This window comes from Neoarius graeffei, chromosome 2, assembly GCF_027579695.1.
Source record: "Neoarius graeffei isolate fNeoGra1 chromosome 2, fNeoGra1.pri, whole genome shotgun sequence".
Classification (NCBI taxonomy): domain Eukaryota; kingdom Metazoa; phylum Chordata; class Actinopteri; order Siluriformes; family Ariidae; genus Neoarius; species Neoarius graeffei.
In genome coordinates, this window is record NC_083570.1 from 56,121,018 (window position 1) to 56,138,091 (window position 17,074).

Genomic DNA, 17,074 nt, shown 5'->3' on the forward strand with positions numbered 1-17,074 from the left:
TGCTTCGTTTTGCAATACAGTAAGAATGCGGCTCATACCAAAGCCCTGTGTCTGACTGACTGTCTCCTAATCAGGCAGGGACACCGGTGTGGGAAACAGGGAAATGGCCTTCAACTTAATCTCTTCTGAAAACCATGCCATGCATATCTGGCAAATGCCCCTTGACCCCAGCAATGTGACCAGATGGACAAACAACCTTATTCTGCATATTCACCAGAAGCAGCTGCTCTAAAGCATGTCTTTTGGGAATTTGGGAAAGTTATTTACACAAACACATAAACCCAAATTTAATCCAGACTGCATGACACTGGAATGGTGGAGTGAATGGGACACATTCAGGGACCTCTGAGCACTCGGGATCTCAGCAGGTCAGAGGGATGGAAACAATTTATAGCCATGTGGCTCTCAATAATGGTCATTAAAATACAGCCAGGAGTCTTCAAGTGTCAGAGTGTATGATCAACCACAATCAAAATGTAATCATGGTTATGTTATTATTATCACAAGCCGAATTGGCTGGTCAATTTAGTTGACTGGGTTTAAAATGTAAATGTTACAAATCTACATATTACTATAGTTTAACTGTGTAATGATTGTTTATGCTGGAGCAATGAGGAACTCCGAGACAGGCGTGACAGCTTAAGGGGCGTTTTATTATTTCACCCTTTTCACTTTTCAGTGACGTCCTAAATATACACACACACACGTACGTGAGGGAACACGGGTCTCTCGCTCCCATTACTGGCCATCTGCAAGACACACAGAGACACACATTAATTGACAGCCAGTAATTGCACACAGGTGTAACTCATCACGTTACCTGCTAGTTCAACCTGACTCCTCGCCGTTCACAGCCAACGCTCGACCACACCCTCGCCGCCACAAACTGGTTTGGATTTTATAGCATTTTTAAGGAATAAAAAGCTGTAATCATGGTACACACTCATCAAGTCTTCAAGTTAATGTTAGAATAATTTGCAACTATAAAATAAATCTGTAACAGAATTTTATTTTATATATATATATATATATATATATATATATATATATATATATATATAAAAATAAAATACTAGAAAAGGTCTCGGACTACAAAAAGCCTACCAAGTAGAAAACATATGTATAACATACAACTTGCATCACAAGTATAAAATTAAACGGATAGCGAAAAAAATGTGTGAATGATGTTCTTGTTTAATGTCATACTGAACCTTTTCATTTTTTGACATAGCCAAGGTCTATACAAATACAATCCCTGGCCAAAAAAAAAAAAAAAAACACTTTATATTTTATATTTTGTTGGCCTTTTGCTTTGATTATGGCACGTATTTGCTGTGGACTTATGCAACGCCACAACATTCATTTCCATCCAGAGCTGCATTAATCACCGAGATCTTGTCTTGACAACGGGAGAGTTGAACCACTTTGTAAAGCCTTCTCCAGCACATCCCAAAGATTTCCAATGGGGTTAAAGGAGATACGCAGAACCTTTATTTTTAAATACATTTCTGAGTGGATAGTATCTCCATCCTTGACTCTTGTATGCTGCATAAATGGGAATAAAAATATATATATTTGAGAGTTAAAAATCAACCACAAAGTTGGTATTCGAGCTGCCCCGCTGAGCCAGCCAGCCCTGAGCGCATGACGTCACAGCGGTAACCGGTTTTCAGGCCGAGGCCTTTTACAGCTATAGACCAAAGTCATATCAATAATTTATGGTGAAAGTAAGAAATCCCGTTACCGACTTGCTCAACTAAGACTGATTTGACTTCACTGATTGTGGGTTGACTCTCATTAAAACAGGATAGGTGTTATAACTTATGCAACACACATGTACATGCATGCGTTTTCACTGATAAAACGTAAAAGGATAATTAAATAATCAGATGAACTGAGACAATCACATTCTGAAGCAAATTAAATAATCTTATACCGGTAACTTAAACACACAATACAAGTTACATGTATTAATCTAAATGCAGGGAAACAACGAGTGTTGTTGTTTTTGTTGTTTTGTATCCAAATGAGAGTTGGAGCTTACCCGTCTGTGTTCTCGCTTCTTGAAGGCTGATCTTGTGGCCGACTGTTTTGAAACAAACAATCTGACTTTCAGTTGTTTGTTCAGTTCTCCGTTCATTTGCTTCTTCCAGGTAAGGGCGAGATATTGCTGCTGAGGCAAGCATATCCAGCGGAGAAATCAGACGGCTGGTCCACTCATTCTCCATTTTCTCCATACTGAGTACTCCGCCATTACTGCTCAGCTCAGGCAATTACTAAAACCCGGGACGGGACGTCACCAGTTTTAGCAACAACCGCGGGGAGGTCATTGCCTGAGCGATAAAGTGTCCCGTCCCATCTTGTCCTGTCCCGGGTTTTAGCAACAACCCTCGGCTCATACTCAGGGAGAACTGGTGCAACTGAACTTACTTTCCTTTTCTTGCAGTTTTCTTTTCCTTTAATTGTTGTTACTGCACCCTCTTTCAATACGGGTTTATAGCCAACGCTCCCAACAGATCAGAGGTTTCGTACGAGTCTTCAGTAAAGTGTGCAGAGCAGAGGAGAGACCACTTCGTAGGCGCCCAATATGCCCGTGAACTTCACAAAACGTGGCCAAATCTTTGCAGTTTGAACATTCTTGGGCCATGAATGCAACGTAAATCCACCTTCTGTCATGTTGCTGCACCCACCAGCAACACATCTCCGTGGCATGGCGATAAATTAGCTCAAAATGGAAGCTCAAAGTTGCAGTCAGCTCTGTGTTTTAGTATAGCGGAAATGGCGATGAAACCAATAGACTTCCTGCTGTGACGTCACAGATGTCAAGGTCATTCACTCAGACCGCTACCTATATGAATCACTTAATCATAAAAATTACTATATTAGATTTATTAACAATGCTTAAAACTATTCCTGTGCCATTCTTGAGGTCTCAAGGCATTTATAAACAAAAAGTGAGGCCATGGTTCTATGCATCTCCTTTAAGGTCGGGACTCTGTGATGGCCGATTCATGTTTAAAAATGATTCTTCATGCTTCCTGAACCACTCTTTCACAATCTGAGCCCTAATTTTATGCCCGTGCAATCAGGGAAGAAAAATAAAATCCATTGATGTGATTATAACCTGGTCATTCAGGACATTCAGGTCGTCAGCTGACTTCATTTTATTGCCACATAACGTTGCTGAGCCTCGAACTGACCAACTGAAGCAACCCCAGATCATAACACTGCCTCCAGAGGCTTGTACAGTGGCCATGATGGGTGCATCCCTTCATGTGCTTCCCTTCTTACCCTGACATGCCCATCACTCAGGACTTATCAAACCATATGACCTTTTTCCATTGCTCCAGAGTCTAATCTTTATGCTCCCTAAAAAATTGAAGCCGTTTCTCCTGATTAGACTCAACAAGTGGTTTTCTTGTGGACACACAGCTGTTTAGTCCCAATCCTGCGAGTTCACATCACATTGTGCATGTGGAAATGCTCTTACTTTCACTATTAAACATTGCCGTGAGATTTACTGTCAATTTTTTACAACTCGACTTCACCAAGCGTTTAAGTGATCTCTGATCATGGTCAGTCAGGATCTTTTTCCAACCACATTTTTTTCCACGAAGTTGACAGTTCAGCACTATCCTTCCAGGTTTTAATAATGCGTTGGACAGTTCTTCACCCAATTCCAGTCATTTCAGTAATTTCCTTAGTTGTTTTCTTTGATTTATCTAGTCCAATAATTCGACTCTTCTGAAACACAGTAACATCTTTTCCTTGAGCATAGGATGCGTCTTCTGACATGTTTGTTTAAGAAATGAGAAGCTACTCACTGCATCAGTCAGGGTTAAAAGAAGTATTGCAGCTAAAACACATTAATCACTGCAGTAATTACCCACTCAGAGGCTCTTACGTATTTGCTTATTTAAAACCAAATGTTGACTTTTTTATTATTATTATTATTTTGGCCAGGCCTTGTACTGAGTTAGGCCTACGTGTTGTCTGATTACTTTTAGACCCTTACACACACTGGTTGTTAATAATGATATTGCAGGGAAACACAATCTACATGACACGAATATATAAAAAATATATTTGACCCTTTATTTGACATGTATCCTGTCCACACTTATGGACAGTTAATTTAAGTCTGTTTTCGGAAAAGATCAAAATCACCTCAAAACATCACCTCCTAATCTCTTTAAGACGATTTACCTTTCTTGGTGCACCATGTCTGATATATTCTTCTATACAAAATCTTACAATTAAATAAAACAAATATTTTTCTGCCAGACAGACTAGTCATATTATTCAAGTTTTTTAAACCTAGGAAATCAGGTTATATTATTTTTGAAAAATATTTTCTCTCATCATTGTTAAAATATTTTAAAACATGACTAAACTATTTTTGCTTGCTAACAAGTTTACTTTTTCTTAAACTCGTGCTATTCCTTCTTACTGTTTAATGTAACTGAGGTTTAGATTTAAAAATCAAAATACATTTCATATATGTGACTGAGTAATTTAAAAATTGGAAACATTTTTTTTTAATAATTTATGCATGGAAACGATGTGTGTACGCTAGTTAAGGGTTGTTGACTTCCTAAAGAGGGTTTCTGGAGACACTCAGTTCTAAGGTTCTACAGTGGTGCTTGAAAGTTTGTGAACCCTTTAGAATTTTCTATATTTCTGCATAAATATGACCTAAAACATCATCAGATTTTCATACAAGTCCTAAAAGTAGATAAAGAGAAGCCAGTTAAACAAATGAGACAAAAATATTATACTTGCTCATTTATTTATTGAGGAAAATTATCCAATATTACATATCTGTGAGTAGCAAAAGTATGTGAACCTCTAGGATTAGCAGTTCATTTGAAGGTTCTCACAAACTCACAAAGTCACTCACTCACTGTAATCCTTGTCAGGGTTGTGGTTGATCCAGAGTCTATCCGAGGAACACTGAGCGTGAGGTGAAAATACACCCTGGATGGACTGCCAGTCCATCACAGATAGTCAAAAAGAGGCATTTTCTAAAATCAAGTTATAACTACATGCTACATATTTACAGTACACAAAATATCCAAATTAGTTATGAACAATATTTGACCATTCAAGTAAAAATTAGATTATGATTAACATCCTGATAACGTTTTAAAACATTAACCCAAATGTTGGGAGTTTACACGTCATTAAACGTACCTGCCTATTTTGTCATTTAGTAATCAAATAAGAGAACCCAGTTAAACAAATGAGACAAAAATGAGCCAATATTACATATCTGTGAGTGGCAAAAGTATATGAACCTCTAGGATTAGCTGTTAATTTGAAGGTGAAATTAGAGTCAGGTGTTTTCAATCAATGGGATGACAATCAGATGTGAGTGGGCACCCTGTTTTATTTAAAGAACAGGGATCTATCAAAGTCTGATATTCACAACACGTTTGTGGAAGTGTATCATGGCATGAACAAAGGAGATTTCTGAGGACCTCAGAAAAAGCATTGTTGATGCTCATCAGGCTGGAAAAGGTTACAAAACCATCTCTCAAGAGTTTGGACTCCACCAATCCACAGTCAGATAGATTGTGTACAAATGGAGGAAATTCAAGACCATTGTTACCCTCCCCAGGAGTGGTCGACCAACAAAGATCACTCCAAGAGCAAGGCATGTAATAGTCGGAGAGGTCACAAAGGACCCCAGGGTAACTTCTAAGCAACTGAAGGCCTCTCTCACATTGGCTAATGTTAATGTTCATGAGTCCACCATCAGGAGAACACTGAACAACAAATGGTGTGCATGGCAGGGTTGCAAGGAGAAAGCCACTGCTCTCCAAAAAGAACATTACTGCTCATCTGTAGTTTGCTAAAGATCATGTGGACAAGCCAGAAGGCTATTGGAAAAATGTTTTGTGGACAGATGAGACCAAAATAGAACTTTTTGATTTAAATGAGAAGTTTTCTGTTTGGAGAAAGGAAAACACTGCATTCCAGCATAAGAACCTTATCCCATCTGTGAAGCATGGTGGTGGTAGTATCATGGTTTGGGCCTGTTTTGCTGCATCTGGGCCAGGACGGCTTGCCATCATTGATGGAACAATGAATTCTGAATTACACCAGCGAATTCTAAAGGAAAATGTCAGGACATCTGTCCATGAACTGAATCTCAAGAGAAGGTGGGTCATGCAGCAAGACAACGACCCTAAGCACACAAGTCGTTCTACCAAAGAATGGTTGAAGAAGAATAAAGTTAATGTTTTGGAATGGCCAAGTCAAAGTCCTGACCTTAATCCAATCAAAATGTTGTGGAAGGACCTGAAGCGAGCAGCTCATGTGAGGAAACCCACCAACATCCCAGAGTTGAAGCTGTTCTGTACGGAGGAATGGGCTAAAATTCCTCCAAGCCGGTGTGCAGGACTGATCAACAGTTACCGGAAACGTTTAGTTGCAGTTATTGCTGCACAAGGGGGTCACACCAGATACTGAAAGCAAAGGTTCACATACTTTTGCCACTCACAGATATGTAATATTGGATCATTTTCCTCAATAAATAAATGACCAAGTATAATATTTTTGTCTCATTTGTTTAACTGGGTTCTCTTTATCTACTTTTAGGACTTGTGTGAAAATCCGATGTTGTTTTAGGTCATATTTATGCAGAAATATAGAAAATTCTAAAAGGGTTCACAAACTTACAAGCACCACTGTATATAGGCTACAAATAAAAAAAAACATTTAAAAAGGTGCTGAATTTTACTTTTTACTTTCTAAAAGTGGAGGCAAAGTCTTCAAAAGAAGCCAGGGTGATTAGTGTGTAAACTCGTGCTGCTGCTGCTGTGTATCCGCACCGTTAGATCACTGACCGCCGAAAACGGTCACGTTTTTCCTGAGTCGGGAGCGCGCACTAAAGCGTGTCGGCAGCGCGCACGGCACGCGACGTCTTGCCGCAACATTGTTACACAGGAAAGGAAAGAAGAAAACAACAACAATATATCCAATCTCAGATCTCATCTTTAGGATTGGATCTCATATCCGATCCTAAAGATCCCGTTTATATCCTACAGCTCTCTGAAGGAGACTACAGCAGGAAGCCTCTTTTACATTATTATTATTATTATTATTATTATTATAGCAGTAGCAATAGGTCTGAGGGAGCATCCATTAAGCGGGAATGGTGTGAGGAATACCGGGTCATGATCTCATCCCGCTACACAAGTCCTCAGGTCGAATAGCTATGAAATAGCAGATGTGTGTGAGAAGAAAGAAGGATGTTCATTAACCGCTTATAACCGCTCATTGGAGCTGTATAACAGGATCGTGTGTGACCATAGCAACCCTTCTAACTGAAAGGCTTCAGGGAATCCCATCTCACCACATAACGGGAAACGATTCTCTGTTCAGCACACACACACACACACACACACACACACACCACTCATAATGCATTATTACTTCTCCAGATTGACGCACTCTCATGAAAGCTATTGCATCCCTCATCACTCAGCCTTCTGATCTCATAAACTTGGCATGGCAATGACTCAAATGATTTAAAGCGATCATACCGTACTGTCGTGCGTTTAAACCCGTAATCACGTCTTCTCCACTCCTGCCGATGCACCTCCGACACGCCGACTAAAGCCGACCGTCGTCAACTAGTGTCTGTGACTCTACAGGAGGGGAAAAAAACAATCCCCAAAATCAAAACGAGTGGAGGAGACTGGGCAGAAAAGGACTCGAAGCTGAGCTGGAGGAGAGGAGAGGAGAGGAGAGAGCTAAAAGGAATGCGGTGCCATCAGGATGACAAGAAGAGAGGAGAGGAGTGGAGAGAGATAGATTTGCGCCTCCTTGTGCGAAACCCCATTATTGCAGCCCGACAAGGGGGCGGGGCGATGAGAAAGACGTCACCGTGACGACATAGCCTGCTTCAAACTCTCTGACCTTGAGGTAAAAATAACCAGTACGCATGGCCTCTCTAGGCTACGTCCCAATCCGTACACTAAATAGTGAACAAGGATAAATACTACTAAGCCTACATAGTGTTCAGTTTGGGATTCTTCTCAGGCTCTCTCGGAGCACATTTATTTCTGTGTTAAAGAAAGTTAAAACATATACACATACACAGACTGGTTTAAGATTTCAACAATCATCACTCACACACTCAAGCCAAAAGTTTGTGGACTCCTAACCATCAGACCCTACCAAGTACCCACTGAACGTCCCGTTCCTGACTTAGTCCCCTTTTTCTGATATAGCTAATAACCTCCACTCCTCTAGTGAAGGCTTTCACTAGATTTTAGGGCGTGGCTGGAAAGATTTGTAATCATTCAGCTACAAGAGCATTAGTGAGATCAGGCACTGACGTTGAGCACGGAGGGCCTGGGGTTCAGCCGGCGTTCAAATTCATCCCAAAAGGTGTTCAAGTAGGGTTGAGGTCAGGACTCTGTGTAGTGGAGTTCTTCCACTCCAAGTCTTCATGGAGCACGCTTTATGCACAGGAGCATTGTCATGCTGGAGCAGGTTTTAGGATCCACCCCTTTGGTTCCATCCATTATCTGTAGCCGCTTATCCTGTTCTACAGGGTCGCAGGCAAGCTGGAGCCTATCCCAGCTGACTACGGGCGAAAGGCGGGGTACACCCTGGACAAGTCGCCAGGTCATTACAGGGCTGATACAGAGACAAACAACCATTCACACTCACATTCACACCTACGGTCAGTTTAGAGTCACCAGTTAACCTAACCTGCATGTCTTTGGACTGTGGGGGAAACCGGAGCACCCGGAGGAAACCCACGCGGACACGGGGAGAACATGCAAACCCCACACGGAAAGACCCTCGTCGGCCACGGGGCTTGAATCTGTTTAATAGCCAGTGTGTTTTACATACACTAATTTGATTTCATCATGTTCTTGTACATATTACCAAACAAACAAAAAAAATGCAGCCATGGTAAAGAGTCCTTCCAGTGAGCTGTAGCATTACAATTTCCCTTCACTGGAACTAAACGGGGGGCAGCACGGTGGTGTAGTGGTTAGCACTGTCGCCTTCTTGCCCCCCGTTTAGTTCCAGTGAAGGGAAATTGTAATGCTACAGCTCACTGGAAGGACTCTTTACCATGGCTGCATTTTTTGTTTGTTTGTTTGTTAATATGTACAAGACCACGAAGAAATTAAATTAGTGTATGTAAAGCACACTGGCTATTAAACAGATTCTTATCCTGAAAGATATTCTATACAATTGTGTGCTTCGAACATTCTGGGAAAAGATGATAAAGGAGTGTGGTGGTCACATATCCAAAAACTTTTGGCTATATTATAGTGTACTGGTTCAAATTTAAAAAATACAATCAGTGATCACAAAAACACATTGGCAATATAAACATTTCAGCGCATTTGTCTGGTTCCAGTTTAAAAGTTAATGGTTGGTGAACACAAAGCTGTTGTAAGCTTCAGGAGACAGAGAAGCAAAGTGGAAGAAGTTTGTTCAGCAGACATGTGTGAGGAGATGATTCAGCCTAACAGCAGCTCAGCCATAGCAACAGCCACACAGTGGAAAACCTGACGACTAGGACACTGCAGAGAAATGTGTGCGCGTGCCTTATATTAAGTGATTGGCTCTTTAAAATATTAAAATGTACAGTATGCATACAGCCAGCACCATTAGTGTGATTTGTGCATTTTGGCACCGAGAAAAGATCTCCATCTTCTCTCCTGTGTGTGTGTCAGCTTAATAGAGACCGAGTAGAGGTTGTCGGAGTCTCTGTCTCTAGGCCCACTCTCTTCAAGGACTCCGTGTACTTCTTTTTCCCCAGATTCACTATATCCTCCACTTCGTCAGCAAGGTCCCGCCTCCCACTCTCAATGAGGGCATCGATCAGCCGTGGGACCGCTCCTGCTCCCGCCTTCTCCTGCCCTCTCGCCCAATGGAAGAGCATCTCCAACACCGCATTTCCTAGGTTATCTCTGAAAAACACACACCAACAGCAGTGTTTTCCCAGCTATATGGTATGGGACTGAATGTGCACAGACAGTTTGGTGCAATCAGACATTCATTAATTGGATGATTAATGTGTGCTAAATGTTGGATTAGCTAGAAGTATGTCATTAACATATGCTGTGTTCACACTTATACCGGTATGATAGTGGTATAACTGTATCGATACAAAGTACACCGGTACAGTTTAGTGCATCTGTCCACACTAGCGAGAAATGTTTGCGGTTTTCTTTCACGGTAGTTGAAATGCGCGTGTGCGAAATGTTTCCGTGGTTACCGAGTAACTTCCTTCCGAGAATATGGCGGATGAAACAATGTGTGTGTGCTTTTTGTTGTCAATGTACAGTCTGTATTTCTGGTGGTCATTTATTCAGTCGAATCGTATAAAACGCGCGCGGCAGTTGAGAAAGAAACAAAGAAAATGAATCTCCCTTTCTCCCCCCTCACTTTCTCCCTCTTCCCTTCCCTTTCTCTCCCTTTTCCCCCTCTTCCTCCCCCCTTTCTTTGCTCCATGTAGCTCCACGATCGTTTTGAGCCATTTTGACGTTTTATTTACAGCTGGAAAGCACGTGCGTATTGTATTGTATGAATAACCCGGAAGAAGTAGGAATGGTTCATTGCGCTTGCGCATTATATTTGTATCGATACAGAACCGCTTCATCTGTCCACACTACAGCGAAGCGCTACAGTACCGATACTGTACCGGTACGAAACCCATACATTTGTGGGTTTCGTACCGATGCAGTTATACCGCTACAGTACCGGTATAGTTGCTAGTGTGGACAGGTGTTGCGGTACGAAAGTAGTTTCGTATCGGTACAAAATCCCTAGTGTGGACAGGGTAATAGTGTGACTTCTAGCTGGGATCTAGGCATTTTAGCATTGGTTGAACCATTTTTCTATTTGCGAAAAGAAAGATGAAGAAGTAGTAGGTCGAGTCTTGAAAGTATGCAGATTTAAAGATTAAAGCAAGGTACACGACAAGCTACAAAGCAAACATAATTCTCATCATTACCAAAAAAAAAAAAACAATCGATCATCTCTGGTTAAGCACCATGGAGCTGCCTGCCAGTGACTCAGTAACAGCCAGTAGCCCCGAGTCACTTGTGCTTCATAAGACATACAGAACATTGTATTACCTTACAGGCATTTTGCAGACGCTCTTATCCAAAGCAACAGAGAATTTTCACTGTGCTCTAACGTTTCTCTGCGCTTAACCCATCCCCACAGCGCTGGACAGCCGTGGGGAGTAGTTGGGGTTAGTTGCCTCGCTTAAAGGCGTTTCAGCCATTCCTGCTGGTCGAAGGAATCAAACCAATGACCTTTTGGTCCCAAACCTGCTTCTCTAACCTTTAGGTCATGGCTTCAACATAACTTGATGGAATTAAAATATTTACCACAGCATCGTTGAATCCTTGAATTTGACTGTTCAGAAGGTGCGCGTTATTTTCATAAAAAACAGCACAACTCTGACAGTAACATGAACAACAGGTTTGTATTAATCTGCTCGTTCTAATACATTGTTTCTATAGTAACAGTTCATATACTCTACATTATCCAAGACTAATAATAAAGGATTTAAATCAACAGATTTTAAAAACTTATTGAACAAAGTAAAATCTATACGAATTGATGGGTGGAGTTTTGTGTTTGGAAACTTATGTAACATTTATGGAAGGAGTTTGGGTTGAAAGCGCTTTGGAACAGTCTCAGCGCTTTGCCAAGTTTATCAGCACAGGAAATTCTTCAGGACAGAAGAGGTTACACTTTCTAGTTTGACAAGCAGGGCAGGGCTCGACTAACGGTTGTCCGCTTGTCCAGGACAAGTGATCCTTTATGTCGGACAAGTTCATCGTCTCAGTTACTTGTCCGATCGGACAAGTGCCAAAATATGCCAATATTCGAGTGACATATCAAATTTATCAGTTTATTCACATGATTTCCGAAGCATCTCACTCAACATATTGTTTTGATGAATCGCCGGATGTTTCTATTCGAAAAGAGCGATGTGCGCATGCGCAATATTCCACTTGCGAAACCGGCCAATACCGCTTCGTGTATTTGAGCTGAAAAGTAACCAGTCGTTTACCAGACCCTCCAGGATTTCGCAATGTTGCGATTTGCAACTTCAACGCAAATTCAACCAATCCCCGCGAATTCAGGGCGGTGTTGAAATTATATCCAATCACCGCAACTTTCCCGCAAATTTGACCAATCGTTGGTGTCGTCTTGAGGTGACGTCGACAAACTACCTTCCGCCTTACTTCCGTGTTTCCGTTCAAGAGAAGCAGCCTGTGCGAGTCAGTGTTTCTGTAGGCTTAAATTCTGTTACTGAAAGTGTGTTATGTTTACAGTGAAGGACTGTGTGCACTTTATTTTTTTTACTTAATACAAGAAATTAATGGATGCCAACATTTTTGCCAAAATGGTATTTTATTTTCCATTGTTTAGGCAGCTTCAGCATCATACTGTGAGATTCTGTTCAAATTGTTGTTGTTTTTTTGTTCTATGAAGCCTGAGCCATTTATTTTATTAGTTTATAATTATTGTTTAATTTAGTCTTCAGGAGAGACTGCCTGCACACAGTACTAGTATTAATAGTTGTTTTTCTTACATGAAAGCCGAGGCATTTATATTATATTTTAAGGTAACTTCATGTTGTGCTGTGAGGTTCTCTGCACTTTAACTTTTGAACCAACAGGTGCATTTGGATCAGTAAAGCCTATTTTTCTGCATTTTTGTAGTCCTGGTAATCTTTTATACTGGTAAAGTTGTTTATAGGACCGTTTCTCAGTGTCTGTTTTTTTAATCAATAGTTTTTCAGTAATAACTTAATATTTAACATATCACTCAATTTTAATCACAAAAAGAGAAAATCGCAACAATTTCTCACAACTTTCACTTCCTCCCGCAATGTAATCGCAACAAAAACCTAAAAAACACCGCAACTTTCATCGCAACCGTTAAATACCATACAGGAGCCACAATGAATAATTAGACAACAACAATTAATCAGTGGAGGATATATATTCAAAGTTAATAATTTAAAAATGAAAATATACTGTATAATTTTAATTTTCTGGTTTTCAATTTCTCATAAATAAATTTAATGAGGGCGGCACGGTGGTGTAGTGGTTAGCGCTGTCGCCTCACAGCAAGAAGGTCCGGGTTCGAGCCCCGGGGCCGGCGAGGGCCTTTCTGTGCGGAGTTTGCATGTTCTCCCCGTGTCCGTGTGGGTTTCCTCCGGGTGCTCCGGTTTCCCCCACAGTCCAAAGACATGCAGGTTAGGTTAACTGGTGACTCTAAATTGAGCGTAGGTGTGAATGTGAGTGTGAATGGTTGTCTGTGTCTATGTGCAGCCCTGTGATGACCTGGCGACTTGTCCAGGGTGTACCCCGCCTTTCGCCCGTAGTCAGCTGGGATAGGCTCCAGCTTGCCTGCGACCCTGTAGAACAGGATAAAGCGGCTACAGATAATGAGATGAGATAAATTTAATGATTGGAGTCCAATTTTTTTCTGCAGTGAATAGATTGTGTTAAAGTAATTCTGGTGAAATTAGTTTATTACAAATAGTTTGTGTTGTTTTTTTTTTTCTCAAATTTTTCTTCGGACAAGTCAACTTCACATTCGGACAAGTAAATTTCCTTTCATCTTGCCCAACAGGACAAGTGGTTTCAAAAGTTAATGTAGAGCCCTGCAGGGTGTTTTGTTTTTTTGAGAGGGAGAGAGACTTATCACGCAAGTGAGAAAAGGAACTAACTTGTCTCTCAAATTCCAGAACACCAAAATTAACTATGAACCAGTACAATGCGTGATGTGTTGTATGTTAATAAATACTGTAATTGTTGGCAAACTGCTGTGGTGTAAGCAGAATAACACACTCCAAGCCATACTGTTCTATCCAAAAACCTCTTCAGTGGTGGTGTCTCTCCATTTGAGCACCGTACTCCATCACTCCCCCCGAAGTGCATCATTTCATAACACACATGCAACATTTTCACTACAACAGAACAGGGCTGGGTTTCCCAAAAGCATCCTAATGCTAAGAACATCTTAACAAGGAGAGAGAGTGTTCATTGTGCTGCTCGCTCTACCATTTAATGATGGTCTTTGTGCTACGATGCTTTTGGGAAACTCAGGCCAGTCTGTCGTGTGTCGTTCCTTACACACTGCGCATCAACTATACTCTTGTACCTGTTTGATAAAGCAGTACCTCTTATCATACTGCTATGGAGAAATGCACTTATAGAAATTCTACTGCCAACACTGGACACGCAGAAGATTCTCGAAAATGAGGAATGAAAAAGAAGAAGGAAAAAAAAAAGCAGACCAGAGCTGTTTTACATAACGTAAAAAAACAGACCAGAGCTTCTCAGTGTGTGTGTGTGTGTGTGTGTGTGTGTGTGGTGTTTATACAATCCCCTGCAGTGTCCCAGATGGCCCACTTATGACTGACATGGAAGAGATTAAACAGTAATACTCATGGCTGCTTATTTTTTTGTCTTTTGTCATCTATTGTTTGCTTAGCTGAACATACAGCTCTGACTAATCACATAGAACACATACACAGAAATTGCTTAAACATATGAATAATGTACATACACGTGTATTTATTCTATCCACATTCACTCAGTATGAACAACCGCATGCTCTGATTGGCTACTCTACTACTAGGATATCAGCTCATATACCGTGAGTAGAGAAAAACAAAATGGCGGAGCACATCAAGTTCGATACATCACTTTATCATCAAGTATTTAAAAGAAACAGAAATAGCTAAAATAAATCCCCCCCAGGCGGCACAGTGGTGTAGTGGTTAGCGCTGTCGCCTCACAGCAAGAAGGTCCTGGGTTCGAGCCCCGTGGCCGGCGAGGGCCTTTCTGTGTGGAGTTTGCATGTTCTCCCCGTGTCCGCGTGGGTTTCCTCCGGGTGCTCCGGTTTCCCCCACAGTCCAAAGACATGCAGGTTAGGTTAACTGGTGACTCTAAATTGAGCGTAGGTGTGAATGTGAGTGTGAATGGTTGTCTGTGTCTATGTGTCAGCCCTGTGATGACCTGGCGACTTGTCCAGGGTGTACCCCGCCTTTCGCCCGTAGTCAGCTGGGATAGACTCCAGCTTGCCTGCGACAGGATAAAGCGGCTAGAGATAATGAGATGAGATGAGAAATTCCCCCCCCAAAATCCTGTTCCACACTTCAGCCCAGTCGGTGGTGGTAAGGCACCTTTAAGTTGGTTTCCCAACCGGCGCGCCAAAAAAAAAAAAAAAAAAACCCTGAAGAAGAAGAAAATGTCAGCCCATGTTACTGAACCAACTGAGGACAAAATAAAAACTCTACTCGAAAACAACCCCCCCCAAAAAAAAGTATTTGATGGTAAGGATTTTTTCAAGAATTATTAGAGCATTTTTCACAAATTTCTACTGTCATTTCGCTGGTTTGTTTACATTCTAAGCGGAAATGAGTTTGTCGGACGTTTTGTATAAAAGTTTTTATTTATCGAATTTGCAAAAAATAAAAATGCTCTGTTTCTCAAAATCCAGTGAATGTAGATAGAATAAAACAGTTATTCCACTCAATCTCATTGTACATGGCTTATAGCCAACTCGATGCTCCACCAGTTCATGTACGACTCGATTTCATGGAATAACTGTTAAATGTTCCCTTTAACTTTGGAAGTCTAAATTCTTCATATTACGGCTCTTCTCACAGAAATATATTTGCCTAGTATTTATATTTTGAGGAATATCTACAACCCCGATTCCAAAAAAGTTGGGACAAAGTACAAATTGTAAATAAAAATGGAATGCAATAATTTACAAATCTCAAAAACTGATATCGTATTCACAATAGAACATAGACAACATATCAAATGTCGAAAGTGAGACATTTTGAAATTTCATGCCAAATATTGGCTCATTTGAAATTTCATGACAGCAACACATCTCAAAAAAGTTGGGACAGGGGCAATAAGAGGCTGGAAAAGTTAAAGGTACAAAAAAGGAACAGCTGGAGGACCAAATTGCAACTCATTAGGTCAATTGGCAATAGGTCATTAACATGACTGGGTATAAAAAGAGCATCTTGGAGTGGCAGCGGCTCTCAGAAGTAAAGATGGGAAGAGGATCACCAATCCCCCTAATTCTGCGCCAACAAATAGTGGAGCAATATCAGAAAGGAGTTCGACAGTGTAAAATTGCAAAGAGTTTGAACATATCATCATCTACAGTGCATAATATCATCAAAAGATTCAGATAATCTGGAAGAATCTCTGTGCGTAAGGGTCAAGGCCGGAAAACCATACTGGGTGCCCGTGATCTTCGGGCTCTTAGACGGCACTGCATCACATACAGGCATGCTTCTGTATTGGAAATCACAAAATGGGCTCAGGAATATTTCCAGAGAACATTATCTGTGAACACAATTCACCGTGCCATCCGCCGTTGCCAACTAAAACTCTATAGTTCAAAGAAGAAGCCGTATCGAAACATGATCCAGAAGCACAGACGTCTTCTCTGGGCCAAGGCTCATTTAAAATGGACTGTGGCAAAGTGGAAAACTGTTCTGTGGTCAGACGAATCAAAATTTGAAGTTCTTTATGGAAATCAGGGAGGCCGTGTCATTCGGACTAAAGAGGAGAAGGACGACCCAAGTTGTTATCGGCGCTCAGTTCAGAAGCCTGCATCTCTGATGGTATGGGGTTGCATTAGTGCGTGTGGCATGGGCAGCTTACACATCTGGAAAGACACCATCAATGCTGAAAGGTATATCCAGGTTCTAGAGCAACATATGCTCCCATCCAGACGACGTCCCTTTCAGGGAAGACCTTGCATTTTCCAACATGACAATGCCAAACCACATACTGCATCAATTACAGCATCATGGCTGCGTAGAAGAAGGGTCCGGGTACTGAACTGGCCAGCCTGCAGTCCAGATCTTTCACCCATAGAAAACATTTGGCGCATCATAAAACGGAAGATACAACAAAAAAGACCTAAGACAGTTGAGCAACTAGAATCCTACATTAGACAAGAATGGGTTAACATTCCTATCCCTAAACTTGAGCAACTTGTCTCCTCAGTCCCCAGACGTTTACAGACT

General features: G+C 41.2%; 2 protein-coding genes across 5 annotated transcripts in view; both read right to left on the minus strand.

The window, feature by feature from the left end:
• The window catches only part of slc25a22a (solute carrier family 25 member 22a), a 62,737-nt gene extending 53,856 nt beyond the window's left edge, over positions 1-8,881 (minus strand). The window contains exon 1 of the mRNA XM_060914463.1: positions 7,551-8,881. The gene's annotated coding sequence lies outside the window, so the exon portion shown is untranslated. The remainder of the gene's footprint in view (positions 1-7,550) is intronic.
• A 291-nt stretch (positions 8,882-9,172) lies between these two features.
• pidd1 (p53-induced death domain protein 1) overlaps positions 9,173-17,074 on the minus strand; it is a 61,458-nt gene continuing 53,556 nt past the window's right edge. For all 4 annotated transcript variants that reach the window (XM_060914466.1, XM_060914468.1, XM_060914467.1 and 1 more), the window contains one exon: positions 9,173-9,947. In XM_060914466.1, the coding sequence (XP_060770449.1) occupies positions 9,707-9,947 (241 nt within the window). In that variant the 3' untranslated portion in view covers positions 9,173-9,706. The remainder of the gene's footprint in view (positions 9,948-17,074) is intronic.